General features: G+C 41.8%; 1 protein-coding gene across 4 annotated transcripts in view; it reads left to right on the top strand.

Annotated features, from left to right (window-relative positions):
* zfyve9a (zinc finger, FYVE domain containing 9a) overlaps positions 1–23,286 on the top strand; it is a 105,071-nt gene that overhangs the window by 67,870 nt on the left and 13,915 nt on the right. For all 4 annotated transcript variants that reach the window (XM_078561112.1, XM_078561113.1, XM_078561114.1 and 1 more), the window contains 6 exons: positions 17,170–17,290; positions 18,376–18,498; positions 20,579–20,734; positions 21,047–21,271; positions 21,351–21,433; positions 22,436–22,540. In XM_078561112.1, coding sequence (XP_078417238.1) covers positions 17,170–17,290; positions 18,376–18,498; positions 20,579–20,734; positions 21,047–21,271; positions 21,351–21,433; positions 22,436–22,540 — 813 coding nt within the window. The remainder of the gene's footprint in view (positions 1–17,169; positions 17,291–18,375; positions 18,499–20,578; positions 20,735–21,046; positions 21,272–21,350; positions 21,434–22,435; positions 22,541–23,286) is intronic.

Below are 23,286 nucleotides of genomic sequence, written 5' to 3'. Positions count from 1 at the left end.
ATGGAACCTCCTTGTGACAGAATCATATATGTCCCTTTGCATGTGTATTTCTTCAAGGTGGAACAAGTTGACATGACTTGAGGGGAGACGCGGTTTGAGTTGTCAAGTTTATTCCACAGTAAGATGAACACACGGAGCAATAGTTGTGATCAAATTCTTTTGGCTTAATTGATAGAATATAAAGATCTTATTTTACTGTTGCTTTGCAGTGGGCCATTTGATTTATTTAAACAGACTAACTCCTTTGGAAGCTATTATTGACCTAGCCTTTTCTGGGGCTTTTGTACCTCAGCATCTTCTATTGCAAAAAGTGATTTGTTTTTTAGATGTCTGAAACTCTTTACGCTGTTCTCAACACTTTCAGAGCCAGAAAGAGATCAAAAGATTACCAGCACTTCAGATGTGATGTATTTAACAATTATGGAGACAAGCTACTAAATTTAGTTTTATAGTAGAAAAATGTAAAAGCTAACATGAGGGAAGGTGGTGCAGTGGTATCGTCACTGGACTGTTAATCCAGAGACCCAAGGTAATGCTTTGGGGACCTGGGTTTGAATCCTATCACAGCAATAAAAATCTGGAATTAAAAGTCTAATAATGACCATGAAACCATTGTCGATTGTCGTCAAAACCCACCTGGTTCACTGATGTCCTTTAGGGAAGGAAATCTGCTGTCCTCGCCTGGTCTGGCCTACATGTGACTCCAGATCCTCAAATTGACTCTTAAACACCCTCTGAAATGGCCTAGCAAGCCACTCAGTTGTATCAAAGCGCAATAAAAAGGAATGAAACCGGATGGACCACCCGGCATTGGCCTCGGCATCAGAAACGACAACAGCAAACCCAGCCCTGTCGACCCTGCATAGCCCTCCTTACTATAATATCTGTGGGCTTGTGCCAAAATTGGGAGAGCTGTCTCAGACTAGTCAAGCAACAGCTTGTCATACTCACTGAATCATACCTTACAGATCAATGTCCCAGACACCATCACCACCATCCCTGGGTATATCTTGTCCCATTGGCACAGTGGTATACAGTCGGGAGGGAGTTGCCCTGGGAATCCTTAACATCGACTCCGGCCCCCATGAGGTCTCATGGCATCAGGGCAAGGAAGCCTCCTGCTGATTACTAAGTACCCCCACCCAGCTGACGAATCAATACTCTGAGTCATACAGCACGGAAAGTGGCCCTTCGGCCCATTGTGTTCTCTCCGGTCATCAACCCCCTGTCTACACTAATCCCATTTTCCAGCACTTGGCCCGTAGCCTTGTATGCTATGGCGTTTCAAGTGTTCATCTAAATATTTCTTAAATGTTGAGGGTTACCACCTCTTCTACCCTTTCAGGCACTGAGTTCCAGATACTCCGACCCTCTGGGTGAAAAATTTTTTCCTCAAATCCCCTCTAAACCTCCTGCCTTTTACCTTAATCTATGGCCCCTGATTATTGACCCCTCAGCTAAGGGGAGACGTTTCTTCCTATCTACCCTATCTACGCTGTTCATAATTTTGTACACCTCAACCAGGTCCCCCCTCAGCCTTCTCTGCTCTGAGGAAAACAACTCCAGTTTATCTAGTCTGTCTTCATAGCTGAAACACTCCAGTCCAGGCAACATCCTGTTGAATCTCCTCTGCACCCTCTCCAGTGCAATCATATCCTTCCTATAGTGTGGTGACCAGAACTGCACACACTACTCCTGATGTGGCCTAACTAATGCTTTATACAGCTCCATCTTAACCTCCCTGCTCTTGTATTCAATGCAGCGACTAATAAAGGCAAGTATCCCGTATGCCTTCTTAACCACCTTATCTACCTGTCCTGCTGCCTTCAAGGATCTATGGACATGCACACCAAGGTCCCTCTGATCCTCTATACTTCCTAGGGTCCTACCATTCATTCCCATGCCGCCTTTATCCTCCCAAAATGCATCATCTCTCACTTTACAGGATTAAATTCCATTTGCCACTGTTCTGCCCATCTGACCAGCCCACCTATATCGTCTTGTAGTTTAAGGCTTTCCTCCTCGCTATTTACCACACCAAGTTCCGTGTCATCTGCGAATTTACTGATCATACCTCCCACATTCATGTTCAGATCATTAATGTACACTACAGACAGCAAGGGACCCAGCACCGAACCCTGTGGTATGCCACTGTATATAGGCTTCTAGTCACAAAAATAACCTTCGACTATCACCGTCTGCCTCCTGCCACTAAGCCAATTTTGGATCCAAATTGCCCTGGATCCCATGGTCTCTTGCCTTCTTGCCCAGCCTCCCATGTGAGACCTTGTCAAAAGCCCATGTAGACTACATCAACTGCACTACCCTCAACAACAACACCTAGTCATCTCCTTTGAAAAATTCAATATAATTTGGTAGACATGATCTCCCCCTGACAAAGCCATGCTGACTACCGTTGATTAATCTTTGCCTCTCCAAGTAGAGAATTCTGTCCCTCAGAATTTTTTCCAAAAGTTTCCTTACCAGTGACGTTAGACTCACTGGCCTATAGTTCCATGGTTTATCCCTACCACCCTTCTTGAATAATGGTACCACATTAGCTGTCCTCCAGTCCCTCTGGCACCTCTCCTGTAGCCAGAGAGGACTTGAAAATTGATGTTAGGGCTCCTGCAATCTCCTCCCTTGCCTCCCACAGCAGCCTGGGATACACTTCATCTGGGCCTGAGGATTTATCCACTTTTAAGCCCGCTAAAACCGCTAATACCTCCTTCTCAATGCTAACTTATTCAAGTATATCTCTGTCTCCCTCCCTGATTTCTATACTTAGATCATCCTTCTCTATAGTGAATACAGGTGCAAAATACTGATTTATAACCTCACCTACGTCTTCTGGCTCCCCACACAGATTGCCACTTTGGTCCCTAATAGGCTCTACTCCTTACCTGGTTATCCTCTTGCCCCTAATATGTTTATAAAACACCTTTGGATTTTCCTTTATTTTATCCGCCAGTGTATCTTCATGCCCCGTCTTCACTCCTAATTTCTTTTTTAAGTAACCGCTTGCACTTTCTATACTCTAGGGCTTCTGTTGTTTTGAGCCCTTTGTATCTACCATAAGCTTCCCTTTTTTTTTCCTTATCCAATCCTGTACATTCCTCGACATCCAGGGTTCTCTGGACTTGTTGGTCCCACCCTTCACCTTTACGGGAACATGTTGGCCCTGCACTCTCACTATTTCCTTTCTGAATGACTCCCACTACTCTGATGTATATTTTCCTGCAAATAGCTGCTCCCAGTCCACTTTGGCCAGATCCTGTCTTGTCTTATATTAAAATGGGCCTTCCCCCCCAATTCAGAACCATTTTTTCCAGTCCATCTTTGTCCTTTTCCATAACTATCTTAAATCTTACTGAGTTATGGTCACTATCACTGAAATGCACCCCCACTGACACCTCTACCACTTGCTTGGCTTTGTTCCTTAAAACTAGGTCCAGCACTATCCCAGTTAACATTGGGAAAGTTGAAATCCCCTATTATTATTACCCTATTGTTTTTACACTTTTTTTCTCTGAGATTTGCCTACATATCTGCCCTTCTATCTCTCCCTGACTGGGGATCTGTAGTACACTAATAGTAATGTGATTGCCCCCTTTTTGTTTTTAAGTTCTACCCATATGGCCTCATTTTAACTTTCGATGATATCTTCCCTCCTTATTGCAGTAATTGAATCCTTGATTAATGTTGTGACACCACCTCCTCTTACACCCCCCAGGTCTCACCTGAAGATTCTATACCCTGGAATATTGAGCTGCCAGCCCTGCGCCTCCCTCAACCACGTCTCTGTGATAGCAATGATATCGTATCCACGTGTTAATCAACACCCTCAACCTATCTGCCTTACTTGCAAGACTCCTTACAATAAAATAAATGCCATCCAGCCTTACCATGCTCCCTTGTGCCTTAACTTGACTATGTATGCTCTGCCTTCCACACTGACTTGGTTTTTGTTCTATGCATGTCTGTACATCACCTCCTACTATACCTCCACCCTGTATCCCATCCCCCTGCCAAATTAGTTTAAAACCCCACCAGCAACACTAGCAAACCCCCAACAAGGATGTTGGTCCTGTTCTGTTTCAGGTGGAACCCGTCAAACTCGGACAGGTCCCATTTTCCCCAGAAACGGACTCCGTGATCCAGGAATCTAAAGCGCTCCCTCTCGCACCAGCTCTTGAGCCACGCATTTATCTGCTCTATCCGCCTATTCCTATACACACTAGCACGAGGCCGCTGGGAGTAATCCAGAGATTACAATCTTTGAGGTCCTGCTACCAAGCTCCCTAAATTCTTGTTGCAGGACCTCATCCTGCTTTCTGCCTATGTTGTTGGTACCAATGTGAACCATGATCTCTGACTGTTCACCCTCCCCCTTCAGAATGCCCTGCAGCTATTCAGTGATATCTTTGACCCCCTGGCCTCGGAAGCAACACACCATCCTGGAATCACGTCTGCGGCCACAGAAACTACTGTGTACCCCTCACTATTGAGTCTCCTACCACTGTTGCTCTCTCCCTCTTTCTCGTCCCCTCTTGTGCAGCTGGGCGCTGGCTGCACTCCCCAGAGGTACTGTTACTCTCGCCGTTTTCCAACACAGCAAAACTGTTCTCTCGAGTGTGATGCACACTGGGGCTTTCCTGGCTACCTGCCTGCCTCCCTTCTTCTGACTGGTGGTCTCCCATTCCTTCTCTGACTGCACCCGCTTAAGCTGTGGGGCGACCATGTCTGAAAATGTGCTATCCACGTAACTCTCTGTCTCACAGATGCACTGCTGTGCCTCCAACTGACGCTCAAGCTCCAAAATCTGGCACTCAAGCTGTTCAGACCGGTGGCACTTCTGCAGATGTGGTCATCCAGACTGCCAGGAACATCTAAGACTTCCCACATTCTCCAGGCTGTGCAACATGGGACTGAGCTCCCCTGCCGTACCTTTTAGCTAAAATACTCTTACCCTAAATTTAAGCCAAGTAGAAAATTATTTAAGTTTCTTTTTAAAAAAAAACTAGAACTCTAAAGTTACATTAAGGAACATTAAAAGTGGAGAAAAACAACTTGCCCACTACCGACAAATCAGCTCTCTGGTGGGGTTCCTATTGGGGTTAGCTGCTGCTCTTCCATGTTAAACACCACTTGGAGGAAGCACTGAGGGTGGCAAGGGCACAGAATGTACTTTGGGTGCGGGACTTCAATCTCCATCATCAAAAGTGGCTTGATAGCACAACTACAGACCGAGCTGGCCGAGTCCTAAAGGACATAGCTGCTAGACTGGATCTGTGGCAGACGGTGAGGGAACCAACAAGAGGAAAAAAACATACTTGACCTCACCAGCCTGCCGCATTTGCATCTGTCCATGACAGTATTGGTAGGAGTGACCACCGCATAGTCATGTGACCACCGTGCTAAATGGGATAGATTTTGAACAGATCTAGCAACTCAAGACTGGGCAACCATGAGGCACTGTAGGCCATCAGCAGCAGCAGAATTGTACTCAAACACAACCTGTAACCTCATGGCCTGGCATATCCCCCACTTTACCATTACCACCAAACCAGGGGATTAACCCTGGTTAAATGAAGAGTGCAGGAGGGCATACCAGGAGCAGCACCAGGCGTACCTAAAAATGAGGTGTCAACACAGGATTACTTGTGTGCCAAACAGCATAAGCAGCAAGTGATAGACAGAGCTAAGTGATTTCACAACCAATGAATCAGATCTAAGCTCTGCAACCCTGCCAAATCCAGTCATAAATGGTGGTGGACAATTAAACAACTCGCTGCAGGAGGAGGCTCCACAAATATCCCCATCCTCAATGATGGGGGAGCCCAGCACATCAGTGCGAAACATCAGCTGAGACATTCACAGCAATCTTCAGCCAGAAGTGCCGAGTGGATGATCCACCTCTGTCTCCTCCGGAAGTCCCCAGCATCACAGATGCCAGTCTTCAGCCAATTCAGTTCACGCCACGTGATATCAAGAAATGGCTGAAGGTACTGGATATTGCAAAGGCCATGGGCCCTGACAATATTCCATCAATAGTACTAAAAACTTGTGCTCCAGAACTTGGCGGTGCCATAGCCAAGATGTTCCAGTACAGCTATAACACTGGCATCTACCCGGCAATGTGGAAAATTACCCAGGTATGTCCTGTACACAAAAAGGACAAATCCAACCCAGCCAGTTACCGCCCCATCAGGCTACTCTATATCAGTAACGTGATGGAAGGGGTCATCAGCTGGGCTATCAAGTGAAATCTGCTTAGCTATAACCAGCTCACTAACACTCAGTCACTAAGGGTCAGGGTCACTAAGCTTCTGACCTCATTACAGCCTTGGTTCAAACAAAAGAGAGCTGGGCTCCAGAGATGAGGTGAGAGTGACTGTCCTTGACATCAAGGCCGCATTTGATCAAGTGTGGCATCAAGGAACCCTAGCAAAACTGGAGTCAATGGGGGGGGGGTGGGGGTGTTAAGAGGAGATAAAGTAGTTTTTAAATAAGATCTATGTAAAATTCTTCTGAGTTTGGTGATCATATGGCTTATGATTCGAGATCAACACTGCTGAGAACATCAGGTTTTTGGCAAAAATATCAAATTGCAGTCAAGTTTCTAGCTCAGTTAATTATTCAGTTATAATTTTTTTCACAAAACCAGATAAAAAGATGGAAGCAAATAATTACTCTAGATTAAACATAATTGTTAGTATGATCTAATTATCACAATTACTTGTGGTACTGATCCAAAGTTCAGTTACATAAATTGTTACGATCCAGTTAGTGACCAATAACTTTTTGTTTAATGTAGACAAAGTTTGAAATCCCAGTTACCCACTAAAAGAATAAAATCACATGATTGCATAGTTTTAAACAAACAAAATAAACTTTACTACACAAAGTTAGTAAAGTAAAACATTCTACAATATCTATTTTATACCCTAACATTCAGAACGTGAGGTAAGTATGAATTAACAGGCAAACTGTGGTCAAACACACCACACTCCACGTAAAATGGCAGAAGTGACCAAGACACATCCCACAGATTTTTCAGCAATCCGTCCAGATGTCACTGACCACTGAGTCACAATATCTCGTTAAAATTTTGTCTCCCTCAATTCTTCACTTTTGAAGATCTATTCTCTGAATTCCCTCAAAGCCATTTCGACTTGGACTGCCTGAATGACTGCTCACCTCCCAATGGTTCAGTCTCATCCTGAGACTGCGGGATTCACAAAACTGCACTCCTGCCTCTTCTGGCACAATTCCAGTTCTTTTGCAGACCGCTAGCTTCATTAAACTGGCGCTGCCCTTCTCTGACCTTCCATCTTCTGGCTCCCATCTCCTCGAGCTATAAATCACTGCCAGAGCTTCTGAGCCCTAACTGCCTGGATCCTGCTAGCAGGCTCTCTGTGAGCTGCAAACCACCCAAGGTCCAGATTGCAACCAAACCCCTCTCCCAGCAAACAAACAGAGAAGTTGAAACCAGAGAACCTTCTTAAGCTCCACCCACTGGTTGCACACCTTTGCAAGTGGTGTACACATCATGTCTCCAGTTCTCCAGCTAAGTAAGCCCAAATGCTGTTTTATGGCTCCATCTCTTTTACTCTGATTCTTAAATAAACATGGTAATGTTTAAACTGCCATTTTCTTTTGGGTATTCTGGCAGTCTCTAAAGCCCAGCACTTCAGTTACCTTACCTTCACAACAATAATCTTCCCAGAATGAAACTTCACTTCTAAAATATTAACATGAACCATGAACTAGATATTTGATATTGGATACTGACTGCCCACAACTTATTGGAAATACTTAGATTATTACAGTAAACAGTCATTGCGATTTTTATAGAAAAATGAAAATCATCCTGTTCCAATTACTGCATCTACCACCATTCAGTACAGTCTTTATCTTTGACCAAAAGAAAATGAAATTGTGGATTGAATTTAGCAGAAGTAATGCAGCTTTTAGATTTCCTTTATCCAAAGTGAGTGGCACTTTGATTTTGTCGAGTGATTACTTAGAATATGATTTGTGCAACAAAATGCGTCAGACTCATCCTTCTTTCTATATGGAGTGTGTTTGGATGTTGCTTGCTTTTTGTTGTCACATGTCCTGTTCAAGCTACTTGTTACTGGCTGGGCTTCGTTTCTACCGTAACCTGGGTAGTTATTCCAATTTTTTTTTTGAGATGACTGTGACCATTGCTGTCCTCTCAACAGCATTGCTGGTGTTTCCATGGTACTGAGGTCCAAGTTTTCACCCGTGTTAGATTTCATTTTAGCAGTTGACCAATAAGCAGTAGTAAGCAAGGAAGTAAAGTATATACAATAATCAAGGAATACTTGAACTGTGCATTTTGTTTTGCCATTTGGCAAATGCATGAAAAAGGTTAAAGTCTACGTGAAAACATTGTATGAATGAGTAATGATATCACATGCCCAACTACTGTGAATTGCTCATTTTTTCATCACTAATCAAAAATACAATTAGCCACTTCTGGATTCTCCGTTAATTACATGTGGCTAGTGACTAACGTATTGGACAACACTGTACTAGAACTTTCTGTTCCACATTTTCCAATGTTAAACTGATTGTGTTGTTAATTATTTACTTTAATTAGCACAACTGGTATGAATTTACAACATTTATACATTCCACAAGGTTTGCATTAATTATAACCTTTATATTATTGCCAGTCTGTTCAGTAGACAGTTCTGAAAGATTGGGTTAGGTTGTGGATCATGATCAATGTTTACCCAGACATAGAATGGATGCTTGTTACAATTTTGTTTTGAACGCTCATTGCATTTTAACCTAGTTATTTTATTAGTTTATTTTAAAGTTGCTGTGCAATTGTTTATCTTGTTTTGGTTATTTAAAGTAGTTTACGAAATATACAGATCACCTTGTGTATGCCATCTTGCAGTTTCACAAGTCTCAGCCCAAATTGGGCAACCAAGTCACAGCACCATGTGCTATTAGCTGGATTTCTCTGAATTCTGTGACAAATTTTTATATTCCACTTTCATTCAAAATTTGCTGAACAGTCCAGGTGACCACACTCGCACGCTGGGCTGTCCTTTAAGTTCCATTTGTGGAGGAGGTGTGATGTCTTTTCATGGAGAGTGCGGATATTGTTAAGTGTAGACCACTGTTTTCAAGGGAGGTTGAACCCTGGCGCTTCTACTGTCGGATCACTCACCAGATCTTTGGCAATATTGGTGTCAGCCTAGAGGTTCCTCCATTTGTCCTTTGTCAAAACCAATATACAGATAGGGGGCTAAGAAGAGTAAAATTTATTCAGTTCCTCTAACTTGTCCTTTCATTGTGTTCTCAAGCACACTGTGAGCCGCTTTAACCTCTCTCCTGCACTTTACTAAACCTGTTGAATTAGGACATAGAAGTACCTTTACTCCCCAAATTGTATTTTTATGCCCATCAAAGGCTCTGTCATTCCCTTGCCTCTCCTATAAGCATTGTCCTCCTTGTATTTGATCCAGTCCATATTTCAGTGTTGCCTTGAGTTTGAGTGGCTTCCTATGCTGTTTTGAAAATCCAGTATGTTTAGTTGAAAAAACTCTGCCTATGAAACAGAAAATAGTTTACTAATGGACTTTTATGATATAAAATTTCTTGTCCATTATTGGACTCTAGAATGAGGGAACAAATGTGTCTAGTTTATATGCAATACTGTGTAAACTGAACATCCTTTTTAGTAAATAAAAGCACTAAATGCTGGAATGCTAGAGGTCTGAGGGCATTTGTAGAGTGAGAAAAAGAGTTAACTTTTTATATTGGTCAGGATTTTAGCAACCTCTGGGAGGTTGGGTGTGGGGTGGGGCAGTGAAATCGCAGGAAGCTGCGATGGGTCAGCTCTCAGACCTGTTCCATCACCGGGGCATTTTCCCAGTAGTGGGCCAAATAGGAAGTGGGCTGCTGATTCCCGGGGGGCTGTTTTATGGTGCTGTTGGCATTTTGCTGGCGGTGGGGTGACACTCTGCTTCATGGGGAGGCTGCCAGCTAAATGGAGGCAGCCTCTCTGCAGTGGAACCCCCCCCCCAGAGAGGGCCAAGAAGAGGGGGCTACAGACAGGGTAGGCAGCTCCCGCAACCCCGATGCTCTCCCAGGAGGGGTTTTCCTCCCTCCAGCTCAATGATTTTTGATTTTTTTTAAAAAACATTTTGTTACGGACAGGGAAGGGAGGTAAAACTGAACCCCTTTTTTGTCACCGTTCCTCTGTAAATGGAGGTGTTTTAATTTTTGAAGTCAACTGTGGCGTGATTCCCCAAACCCCCTGTTTGTGAGGTCAATTTTTAAAGTGACTCGCAGTGAGCTCTCGCTGGGGTTAAATCAGAAGTATAGTTTGTTTGCGCATTCAAACCCGAGGAATGCTCGCAACTTCATACACAAGCACACACTAAGATAGGAAAGAGGAGTTTTACTACTATGAATAACTTAACCATAGCTGTAGTGCTTTTTCTTTTTATCAGTTCACATGATTGCCAAAGAGTCCAGAAAGTCATAGTCCAGCGCTATCTGTACCTTGCTTGTCCTGCTTTTTATCCTTAATTAGCACGTTCCTTCGATAATATCACCACCTTCAACACCTCTTTGTCCTTTTGTCTGTGACGTCTTTTGGTTATCTCCACCTATCACTGGCTCTACTTGTCCCCCCCCCCCCCCCCCCAAACCAGCTTATATTTCACCTCTCTTCTATTTTTACTTAGTTCTGTTGAAGGGTCATTCGGACTCGAAACGTTAACTGTGTCCCTCTCCGCAGATGCTGCCAGACTTGCTGAGTTTTTCCAGGTATTTTTGTTTTTGTTTTGGATTTCCAGCATCCGCAGTTTTTTTGCCTTTATCATAGTCCAGTGACGGTTCCTTTGAGGAGTTGCTACAGTTCAGGTGGGTTCAGCTAGCTGAAGCAAGATTTTGCAGAATTCCTTTAAAGCTGATGGGGACTCAGTGAGATGAGGTTGGCATATTGAGACTTGGTCTGCTCGGCAGGTGATGGCAGGAATCTTCCAGAGAAATGGGCTTCAAGGATTTAAATTTGATGCAGGATGCTGGTCAGCCTGGAGTACTGCTCTGATGTTTGCAGGCTGGAGTTTAAACAGCAGACTTGAGTTGAGCCGAGAAATATAATAAAGGCCAGAAGCTTGGGTCATGTGGTGTTGGCCATTAATGTGTCAATTATGGGCTAACTAGCAGTTTCTATGCCTCTGACCAAAATGCATTGTTCACCTTAGAAAATGGATGTTGGCTTTCAGCACCTCTGCAGTTATAATGATTTTCAATATATCACCTTTTGTTGTAGTCCAGACTTGGGAGGCAAGTTGCTTGCTGGTCCCTGGTTTTGTTGATTGTCATGTATCCTCACATTGAGAGGTGTGCGATTGCATAAGGATGAGTGTTGAAATTTTGTCTTGTAACTGCTGTTGGAAATTTCCAGAAACAAACTGTAGCCAACTTGTGAATATTGTGACAGTGGAGGAATAGGACTGACTGGATTACTCTACAGAGAGCTGGTATGGATTTGATGGGCTGAATAGCCTCCTCTCTGCCAAATTGACTCTCTGGCTCTTATCTCAATGACGCATATAAAATTCTTAAGCAGTTTGGCAGGGTAGATGTTGGGAGGGCGTTCCCCTGGCTGGAGAGCCTAAAACTAGAGGTGGTGTCAAAAGTATACATGCCGAAAGAGCCAAGGATTGATCCTTAGGGATTTTAGAGGTCAACAGGCAAGAAAAGAAACTAGTCTGCGACTGTGATTGTATAGGTTCAGATCATTAATATATATTTTTAAAAAGTGGTCCTAATACTGATCCCTGGAGGACACCACTGCATACTTCACTCCAGTCTAATAAAAACAACCATTCACTACTGTTTTCTACTTCTGTACTTTAGGCAATATCTGGTGAGAATTAACTTTATTTAGGTAGTACATTGGGTAAAAGTTTTGGCTGTATATCTCATTCACTTCTGATAGAAAAGTTGCACATTGCTTTTAAATATTATGCTACAGACTTATCTTGTGGTACAAGATTTCTTAAATTAGCATCCACTGAAAGAACTTATCCAGAACTGAGTCACCCATAATCTGCTGCATGGTATGTTGTGCTTGCCTGCCAGCCCCTTTTTTTTGAATCCATCTATGGCCTTATCCCATTCTATCTTTGCAACCTCCTCCAACCTTTTATCAACCCCAGTTGTCTTTTGGTTTTCCTGGTCCTCTGGCCTTTTGTGTCAGCTTTCATTTTGTTGTACCATTGTTAGAGAGTTCAGTCACCTTCAGAAACTCACTCCATAAACCCTGTTGTGCTTGCAAAACCCAAAACAGAATGTCTGCTGTTAAACCTGATTTGATGGTTGGACTGCATTTGCGAACAAGAAAATGCTAATAACTACACTAACGACCAATTTAAGATAATCAGTCAAGCTTATAACGTGACCCATTTACGCTTACTAGAAGCAACATACATTCATACGCAGGGACCTGTTCCCTGTCAATGAAAGGATTATATTCAAGACCTGTTCTTTTTTTTAAATTACTTGGTAGCTTAGGGAGCCTATAGTTCCCTGTTGATCTCTTGATGGCAAAGCTTCAACCAATCAGAGTATAAAATGTTGTGATCGTTTGAAATTTGGCATTCCTGTGTTTGTCCTGATGAATGCAAGGTGAAAAGCTTTAGCAACATGTCTCTCTTTTTGGCAATATACAATTCTGCTGCTTCTGATGGCCCACAGTTTGAGCTGCTAAATCTGTTCTAGGAACATAAGATTTGGCAGCAAGAGTAGGCTATTCAGCCCTTCGAACCTGCCCTACCATTCAATAAGATCATGGCTGATCTGGCTGTGTCTCAACTCAACTTTGTCATCTGCCTCCCATAACCCGTGACTCCCCTTTCTATCAAAAATCTGTCTAATTCTGTCTTGAATAAGCTCAACGACCCATTCTCCACTGCTTTCTGGAGAAGAGAATTCCACATAGTAACTACCTTTTGAGAGAAGAAATTTCTCCTCATCTCCATCTTAAATGGTAGACCTCTTATTCTTAAACTCTGTCCCCTGATTCTAGTTTCTCCCATAAGTGGAAACATCCTCCTGGTATCTACCCTATCAGATCTCCTCAGGATCTTATATGTTTCAATAAGATCACCTCGCATTCTCTGAACTCCAGTGGGTATAGGCCCAACCTGTCCAGCCTTTCTTCATAAAATAAGCCCCCATCCCAGGAATGAGCCTAATATGAATCTAATTCTGAATCTCTCCCAATTAGCTTTCCTTCCTTAGGCAGTCCCTGAGGATCGAGAATGACTTCCTTCCACTCTGATTCGATGGGCTCTGAAATACCTGATAAGTCCAATGTATGATTTGCCGACTGTGCTACTTGCCGGGCAGATGGCGCTTGAAGGGCTGAGTAGAGTTTTATGATGCCTTGACTTTGCCTCTGCACATCCCTGACAAAGGCTTTTGATGTGTTTGCTGCCTTCCCGAATGAGCCTTCTCCATTTTGGCCAGTCACAAGCTAGGGTCTCCCATGAGTCAAGGGATATGTTTGATCTCCTTCAGGAATGCTTTGAGGACATCCCTAAAACTTTTCCACTATCCTCCTGGGAGTTTCCTGTTGCGACCGAGTTCCGAGTAGAGCAGTTGCTTTGGAAGCCTAGTGTCAGGCATGTGAATGACATGTCCTGCCCAGTGGAGCTGATTTTGAATGATTGGCGCCTTGATGTTGAACAATTTGGTTTGAGAGAATGCTGCTGCTGGGTCGCCTTTCTTATTACCAGATTTTGAGGTTCTTGCGAAGGCATCGCTGTTGGTATTTCTCCAGTGCTTTGAGGGGTGTTAGGTCATCAACCACCACCTCCTAGTGCTAAGGATCTCCTTCCAGAATCACAGTGCAGTTTCACCCAAAGAGAGGCAGCACATACATATTCTTCACTGTGCGGAAAATATAAGAAAAGTGTCAGGAACAGCACTAACTGCTGTACATGGTCTTTATTGACCTCACTAATATTGCCCTCACTAAAGCCTGTGACTATCTTAACCACAAGCTGTGTATCTTCCTCAAATTTGGCTACCCTAGAAATTTGTCACCACCCTCTGCCTACTCCATGATGACATACATGCTGTGAACCTCCCCAACATAACCACCACAAACCCTATCTTGGTGAAAACTAGGGTCAAGCAAGGCTGTGACCCTTTTATCCATTTTCCCCATTGCAATACTGCACCTCACCTCCAGCAAATTCCTCATGGTGGGGGGTGGGGCACGTAAGTAACTTACAGAACAAATGGGCAACTGTTCAGGTTATCCCCCGTTCAATCGAAAACTACTCCAAACAAAAATTATAGATCTTCAGTATGCAGATGATGCTTGTGTATGCGCTCACTCAGAAACTGATATACAGGTCATTGTTGACTTTTTAGAAGCATATGAGAAAATGGGTCTTTCATGAAACACCCGGAAACATCCAGCCAGCTCCCACAGCAAAACACTACCACCTGTCGATTAAAATCAATGCAAGATCCTGGAATACGTGGACCATTTTTTGTAGCTTGGGAGCCACCTCTCGACGAAGGCAAACATAGATGATGAAACTCATCTCTCATTCGCCTCCAATAAGCTGACTGACGGAAAGAGTATTTGAAGACCAGGATCTTAAACCAGAGACTAAGGTCATGGTTTATTGGGAAGCCGTGAACCCTGCACTCTTATATGCTTCCCAGTTAGCATGATGGTAGTTCCATAGAACATGATGGAGAGTATCTGCAGTGTGAAGACAGCACATAGTCTCAGCAAGGACTGTGCGGTGGTCACTCTATCAATGCTGTTGTGAGTTTTTAACTTCATGATGGTTCTCCCCACCTGACACAAGGCAAGTTTTTCAGCTATGTCCTTCAGGACTGAGCCAGCTCAGTCAGTGGTGGTGCTACTGATTCATTCTTGGTAATGGGCATTGAAGTCCCAACTGAAGTACCCTCTGCTTCTTTCAAGTGGTGTTCAACATGGAAGACTATCAATTCATCAGATGAAGGAGGGCAGTTGGTGGTAATCAGCAGGAGGGTTATTTGCGCAAGTTTAAGCTAACAACCATGTGACTTTGAGGTCTGGAGTCAACTTTATCTCTCTATCCCTCTGGTCTCTCTATCTCTCTCTCTCTGGTCTCTCTATCTCTCTGTCTGTTGGGTCTCTCTCTCTGGTGTGACTCTGGCTCTCGCTTGCTTGCTGGCTCTTGCTCCGGTTACCCCCCCCTCCTCCTCTCTCTCGCTCTCTGTCTCTGGTGTCTCGCTCTCTCTCCTTCTCTCCCTCTCTCTCTCTCTCTCTCTCTCTCTCTGCTTTCTCTCTCTGGTCTCTCGGCTCGCCCCCTCGGCTCGCCCCCTCGGCTCGCCCCCTCCCGCCCTCGGCTCGCCCCCTCGGCTCGCCCCCTCCCGCCCTCGGCTCGCTCGCCCCCGCTATTTGTCTGAAAATACCTGCCATTAGCAAGTTGTGTTGCTGTAGTTTGAAATCACTTATGCTTTTCTGAAAAGAATAGTGGCTTCCATTTGTGCAAGTGAGTTTGTAAACTCTTGGAAAATGTGATTTGCCTACCATGTTTCGTTTGACCTTAAGTTATGAGACAGTAGTTAGGCCCATCTGGAGTGCTGTGTCCAGTTCTCGGTGCCATACTTGAGTATAGATGTGAAGGCATTGGAGACAGTACAGAGAAGATTCACAAGAATGATTCCTGGGATGAAGAACTGTATTTATGAGGAGAGGGTGGGACTGTTTTTCCTTGGGGAAAAGAAGGCTGAGAGAAGACTTGATAGAGGTATTCAAGTTTTGAGGGGTATGGACAGGGTAAATAGTGAGAATATGTTCCCACTCAAGAGTTATCTGTTTATGGAAAAAGAGCTGAGGTTTAATTATATAGATCCTAAAAATATCTTATATTAATCAAATTTTTTGGCCACTTTGCAAATCTGGGCGTTGTCATGTAGAACGTATGCACAGGTGTCTGTTAACCCTTTCGTTAATACCAGCTTAACAATCCAAACAATATCCGTTCAGTTATTGAGCTAGTGGAATTCTTCAGATAGCATTAGAGAGTATTTCACTTTCAATTTCCCTTGTGTTTGGATTAATCTGAAGTAATTTAGCAGGTGAGAGCCTTTATTTTGTCAGATGTCTTTAAGTTACTGCTGCTTTGTGTGACCAAGGTGGCTAGGCTTCTGGCTACTATTATGGGACAATTCTGTGATTATTCTGTGAAGTGTAATTCTTCAAATGGAGGTATCTAACATGTGCTGAACTTTGCTATTTTCCCTCATTGAAAAGTTTTTTGGTATGTATAGTTGTCATCCTTAAAATGAGATATTAAGTCAAACTACCATTTGCTGGTTCAAGTGGGTTGCGATCTCTAGCACTATTTATAGAATAGCAGCAAGTTCTTGGCATTTGTAGCTTAGCTGCTACAATTTATTAAGAAAACATCATTAACATGGCTGTTCGTACAAAATGGTAGCCAGGTATCGACAGAAGAGACTGCATATATAGTATGCATGTATATTTATAGATAGAGATATAATTTTGTAAATAGAATTGTATATGAATATGAAACAGATTGCTGCTGTGTAACTGAGGATGTGTGCCTTTACACAGTAAGTTGCATTGCAGCTGTACCAGTGGCATGGTATTGCTTTCAAAACTGCCTTTAAAGGGATTGTGTGTTGGCCAGCAGGATTTAGCCTTGTAATAATTGGAGGATATTTTTCTTCAAAGAAGATGGAAACAAAGCAGCTGTCATTAGTAGGCATGGTATTGTGATACCTATTTCATTCAGTTACCATTTATTTAACTAAACTAATTTTTGGGGAAAGAGGAAGAGAGAACAGTGAAAATTTAAATCAAACAACTGTCTTTTCATAAATTTGTTATGATGCTCTGAACTACTAAAACTATATAAAGCAACATTGTTTTCTTTGCTCATTTCTGTCCATTAAAATTCAGTACACAATGCTGGAAGATTTTTCTTAATTTTTTTTCTCTGGTTACCCAAGTGGTAGTCCAATAAAATCTTTTTCTAAGTTTACAGTGTAAGAAGGTAAATTTGTTTTAAATGTCTGTCACTTAGTTCAGTTAATAACTGAGCCCTTTTAATTTTTATTCTGTTTTAGAATGTGGCTACATCATCGACTGGTGGTACAGCTCAGATTGGCAGTCCTGTTGGAAGTTCAATTAATTTAGTCCCAGAAGACGGGCTCCCACCCATACTTATCTCCACAGGTGTCAAAGGAGGTAAACGTGTTTATATAAGCAACTCTTTACTGATCTGATTCTTGCTTTTTGAATCATGATTGGAGCAAATTAAAAATTGGAATCTACTATCCAATAAACTTTGCTACTGAGTTTTGAATAGAAGTAGAATAATATGAACACACCTCTTACCAAGTGACTTAAGTTGTTTAACGTTGATTTTGCATCAATGTGTTCACTTGATACTTTGTATGTTAATGTCCTAGTTATGATTATTTGAAAACTATCTTTGTTATTGTAAAGGGCAAGACTGTGTACTAAATATTCCTGGACACGAGGTGTTTAGGGGAGATTGGGTAGGAAGAAAGGAGAGGTGGCAGTGTTGTTTAAGGAGAATATTGCAGTGCTGGCGAGAGAGTATGTCCTCGAGGGGTCAAGGACAGAATCTAGTTCGAGTTAAACAATAGAGATACCATTACACTACTGTGTGTATTTTGCAGGCCACCAACTACTGGGAAAGATTTGGAGGAGCAAATATGAAGGGAAATTACAGAGGTGCAAGAACTATAGAGTAGTGCTAATGGAGGACTTTAGTTACCTAATGTAGACTGGAATAATAGTGTAGAGGACAAAAGGGAGAAGAGTTTCTGAAGTGTGTTTAGGAGAATTTCCTTGACCAGTATGATTCGAGCCCAACAAGGAAGGAGGCATTGCTGGATCTGGATCTGGGAATGAGGTGGGTCGTGGATCAGGTGTCAATAGAGGAACATTTAGGGAACAGTGATCATAGTGATCATAAGGATTAGATTAGCAATGGAAAAGGACATGGAGCAATCTAGAGTAAAACTACCTAATTGGAGCTGGGCCAACTTCAGCAGAGGGAGAATGGATCTGTACTGGGTAAATTGGAATGAAAGATTAACAAGCAAAACTGTAACAGAACAATGGGCTGCCTTTAAAGAAGAGATGGTTCGTGCACAGTTGAGGTACATTCCCATGATGGGGAAAGATGGGGCAACCAAAGCAAGAGCTCCCTTGATGACAAAAGAGACAGAGTAAGAAGTAGTACGAACACTTGAGAGAACTGATAAAATTCTTAAAAATTGTGAATTTATTTTTTGAACTAGATTACGCAGTAGAAGAACAACCGTCACAGATCTCTCTAATGCTGCAGTTGGAAGAAGGAGGCCCTGACCCTTTGGTTTTTGTGTTAAATGCCAACTTGCTTGTTATGGTCAAACTTGTCAACTGTAAGTAATGTATTTTTGTTTCTCTCATTTGGTTAAACCATCTAGAAATCAACTTTTCAACTAAACAAAATCTAAAATTAAAATCAAAACCTAAAGTTATAAGTTCATTAAATAAAATGGGACTGGATAAAGTCTGGATCCTAGGATGACAATTCTTGTTTGTTTCTTTGTGTGCTTTAGAACCTTAACTACCACATATAAAGCTGGAAACCCACATTCCATTACTTCGCATCTATCTTCAGTTTATAAGACCTTAACAACTAGGAGAGAAATAGGCCAATTGGCCCACCGAGCCTGCTCTTCAGGAAGATCATGGCTGATCTGACTGTGGCCTCCACTCCACTTTCCTGTCTACCTCCCATAACCCTCGACTCCCATTGTAAATAAAGAATCTGTCTAAATGACCTTCATTATACGCAATGACCCAGACCCCACTGCTCTCTTGGGAAGAGAATTCTAAAGACTTAATGACCCTCCGAGAGAAGAAATTCCTCCATTTCTCTGTCTTAACTGGGAGACCTCTTATTTTTAAACTGTGCCCCCTTGTTCCAGATTCCCCCAAGAGGTGAAACATCCTCTCGGCACCTACTCTATCAAGCCCCATCAGAATTTTGTATGTTTAAATATTGTCACTTCTCATTCCTCTAAACTCCAGTGAGTATAGGCTTAACCTGCTCAACTTTTACTCATAAGACAAGCCCTTCATCCTAAGAATCAACCTTGTGAACCTTCTCTGAACCGCCTCCAATGCAAGTATATCCCTCCTTAAATAAGGAGACCAAAACTGTACATGGTACTCTAAGTGCAGTCTCACCAATACCCTGTATAGTTGTAGCAAGACTTGCCGACTTATATATTCCCTTGCAATAAAGGCCTACATTCTACTTGTCTTCCTAATTGCCGTACTTGAATGCTAACTTTGTGATTCATGTACAAGGTCATCGAGATTCCTCTATACCAGGTCATTCTGCAGCCTCTCTCCATTTAAGTAATTGCTAAATGCTAATCTCAGTGTTTTGATTTAGAATTTACCTGCCAATGAGAGAACAATGCTAAAAGCAGCCCTTCAAAGTTGCAAGTCCACAAAATTCTAACAGGTCAAGGCAACAGAAAAGAAAATTTAAGTGCAAATGGGGCTTAGTTGTCTGGACTGCAAAGGTTGGTTGCTGATCTTGGAAGACCATGTGGTATATGAGCGACATTTTGGATACCTCTGCTGTATTTAGTGTTGCATCCGATGACCATAAAGTTTTAATTAACTCTTTTGGTGGAGATTAAAAGGTCAGCCTGAGACAACAGATTCTTGTTGCTACCTTTGTTCCCCTTCCTAGCCATTGATTTCAGTTTTCCTCCTGTCAGCTTGAATTCTACTTTCAGTAATGAAAATCTTGCCCAACATTCATGAACATGTGTTACTGACAGAAAACTGGTTAGAAATTGAGCAGATTTTGACAGCTTTGAAATATCAAAATGGATCCTCTTTTTCCACATCTATCTTTGTTGCTCTGAACTGGAGCTATTTTGTACACGTAGTTCATGTGCTTAATAAAATACCATGGAAAGAAGTGTGCAAATGAATGGATAGATTTCTCAAAGTAAAGCATAACAAATAATTGAAGTTGGAACAGTTTACGCCCATACTTTCCAACCACAGCAGTCAACTTTAGTCAAGCATAAAATTAGACCGATCTGAAAATATAGGATAACAACAAATCGTAAAAATACCAAGCGCCCAATCATTCCTGCATGCCCTAGTTATGTACAAAATATATATGCACAAAATAGTAGTAAGTGGTGGGCTTAATGCTTTTTGAGAAATAATACTCCCCTGTATGCAGTCCTGACCCCTTTGTCACTTGCCCTGTGTTTAATATTTTGCTAAGTAATTTATACTGTGTTTTTTGTTTTTTTTTAAAAAATAGCACTAATTTCTGCAATTTAGCACCGAGTTGCAGAGTTTCACATTTTTTGAAAATTAAAAAATGCACTTGATGTAATCATTTACTGCTGTTTATAAGTATCTGATAACCATAACTTCTACCATCATAAACAGAAAGATTAATGCAACGTGTTTTCTCAGATGTGAACAGGAAATGTTGGTCCTTCACTACCAAGGGAATGCATGCTGTGGGGCAGGCAGAGATTGTCATCCTCTTGCAGTGTTTACCCGATGAGAAATGCATCCCAAAGGACATCTTCAGTCACTGCATACAACTTTATCAGGATGCTCTGGCAGGTATAATCAAATGACCTGGGCACACTTCTACTAATGGGTTGATCGTAATGAACTTAATTTTGTGCTGAAACATATGTGAAAACATGTGATCTTCATTAGCGATTGCTCATGTTGAACAGCAATCTAGTACATGATTTAGTTCAACTTCTTTTGATAGAAGTCCTTTTATTAAATTAAGCGGACTGCATACAATATTGAAAATCTCGACTCTTTTTGTATTTACAAAGTTTGTGCATACATGCAGCTTCAGCTATCTCTCACTCCCACATGGTTATTTCTGTTTACAACTTAACATTGTTCTTTTGTCTATAGGTAATGTGGTGGGAGACTTGGGTCATTCCTTCTTTACCCAGAGTTTTCTTGGCAGTAGAGAACATGGTGGATTCCTGTATGTTACAGCTACTTTTCAGTCCATGCAGGACCTGGTCCTTCCCAACCCACCTTATCTGTTTGGCATTCTAATTCAGAAATGGGAAACTCCTTGGGCTAAGGTTTTCCCCATCCGCCTTATGCTACGTCTTGGAGCAGAATATAGATGTGAGTAACAGCATAGGTGTATCAACCAATTAAGGTAACAATTGAAGCAGCATCTTCTGATGAGTACTTTCTTTTGCAGTTTACCCATGTCCGTTGTTCAGTGTGCGTTTTCGTAAACCTCTATTTGGAGAGACTGGACATACAATTATGAACCTACTTGCAGTAAGTAGTTCATGGGCATATTCTAGGAGAAGGCCCTTGGCTTCCTTCCCTTGTAAAATATGATGTTACAGTGGTCTTTATGTACAAAATTATAGGAATAATTTGCCAGGGTAATAAATTATTACCACAATGCTTTTGTTAATTTGAATGTTGCAAAATTGAGTCGGTGTAGAGCTCTAGTTATATATAGTAAGGGTTAAACCCTATCTTTCCTCTGTTTGCAGCACATGTTTAGTTAAAAAAGTCTTATAACTTTCTGTTAATTTCTAAGATTCTATGAGCAAACTCAGGGTGGTAATTGTCTGTCAGTTGATAATGAGAATAGGTTCACATTAGGACACTTCCTGGGACAGTTTTTTAAACTTTAATTTGTGAAGTTCACCAGATGGTTTGTATATAATCAGTCTTTGAAAACACTGTGGTTGTTGATTCATTGGAAAGCGTAAAATGGTAAGTTTTTAAGATGTAAATTTGGGAGGGCTTGGTGCAATGGTCATTAAATAGAGCAGGTGATAAATATACATGGTGAGGAGGATTATTGAAAAAGCATTTGTCTCACTATACCTTCATGACCTACATGTTTAAAAACTGGTGGGCTGATATTCTCTAGTAAATACTGCCAGTTTTTTTAATATAGTAATTTTATTTATTTTAAATTCTTTCAGAGGAAAATGTAACCTATGTTACATAGATGTCCAACGGCAGTTTAGGTCTAAGTTGGCTATTTGTAACTGTTTCTGAAAGCCAGATGTGTTGTCATTGGATTTTATACTAATAAGGACTTATTCTCAAACATTGAGGTGTGCTCTTCAGAATGACTTTGTACTTCTCTATTCATTTCATTGGAAACTATTTCAGCATTGTATTGATACCTTGGCAGTAATTGCATTATATCTGGATTTTCTTTTGACATGTGTAAGTCTTAACAATTGCAAATCAATTTTGTTCTGAAATATACTGTTACAATATTAACATCGCACTTATAGAAAGCTCTTCATTCAGGATTTTAGGAATTACCAGTACAAGTTACCTGTCGTGCAGGGGCTTGTTGTGGACATGGAAGTGAGGAAGACATGTATCAACATTCCCAGCAATCGATACAATGAGGTACAATATCTAGATTACTTAAAAGCCGCTATTTAAGTACATCACTATGTATGCACCTCCTGTGTGTGCTAAATTCAGATCAGGAGCATAAACTTTGTTTCTCCCCTCTTCCTATAATCCAAGGATATTGTGGATAATTGTAATACCTGTTCCACAGCACATGCTGAGATCAACTGATCACATTTCTTCTGTTTTCAGAATTAGTATTTAGTTCAGCATTATGCTATGCAAGTCATTGAAACACCTTTCACAATTATCAAGTGGCTTTCGGGATTGGGCAGTGGACGGGTCTTTAAAGAGGCAGCCAGTTGCTGTGATAGAGCACTAGGATGGGTTCAGTGTCCTATTCTATATTACGAACGTACGAATTAGGGGCTGGAGTAGGCCACTCAGCCCCTCGAGTTGCTCTGCCATTCAATAAGATCATTGCTGATCTGATTGTAACTTCAAGTCCACATTCCCGCCTACCCCCTATGATCTTTCTCCCCCTTGTTTATAAAGAATTTATCTACCTCTGCCTTAAAAATATTCAAAGACTCTGCTTCCAGTGCCTTTTGAGGGAGTTCCAAAGACACAAGACCCTCAGGGAAAAAATTTCTCATCTATGTCCTAAATGGGCAACCCCTTATATTTAAACAGTGACTGTAAATATTATTAAACAGTATTTGAATGTATAGTAGTAATTTAAAATGCTGTGCAGAACAGAAAGTCTGTATTTCTAACTCCTGCTGATCAGAGAGGCATCT

This window comes from Cetorhinus maximus, chromosome 17 (genome assembly GCF_964194155.1).
Source record: "Cetorhinus maximus chromosome 17, sCetMax3.hap1.1, whole genome shotgun sequence".
Taxonomy (NCBI): Eukaryota; Metazoa; Chordata; class Chondrichthyes; order Lamniformes; family Cetorhinidae; genus Cetorhinus; species Cetorhinus maximus.
The sequence above is the reverse complement of the archived record's forward strand: the minus strand, read 5'-3'. Positions and strand labels throughout refer to the sequence as shown.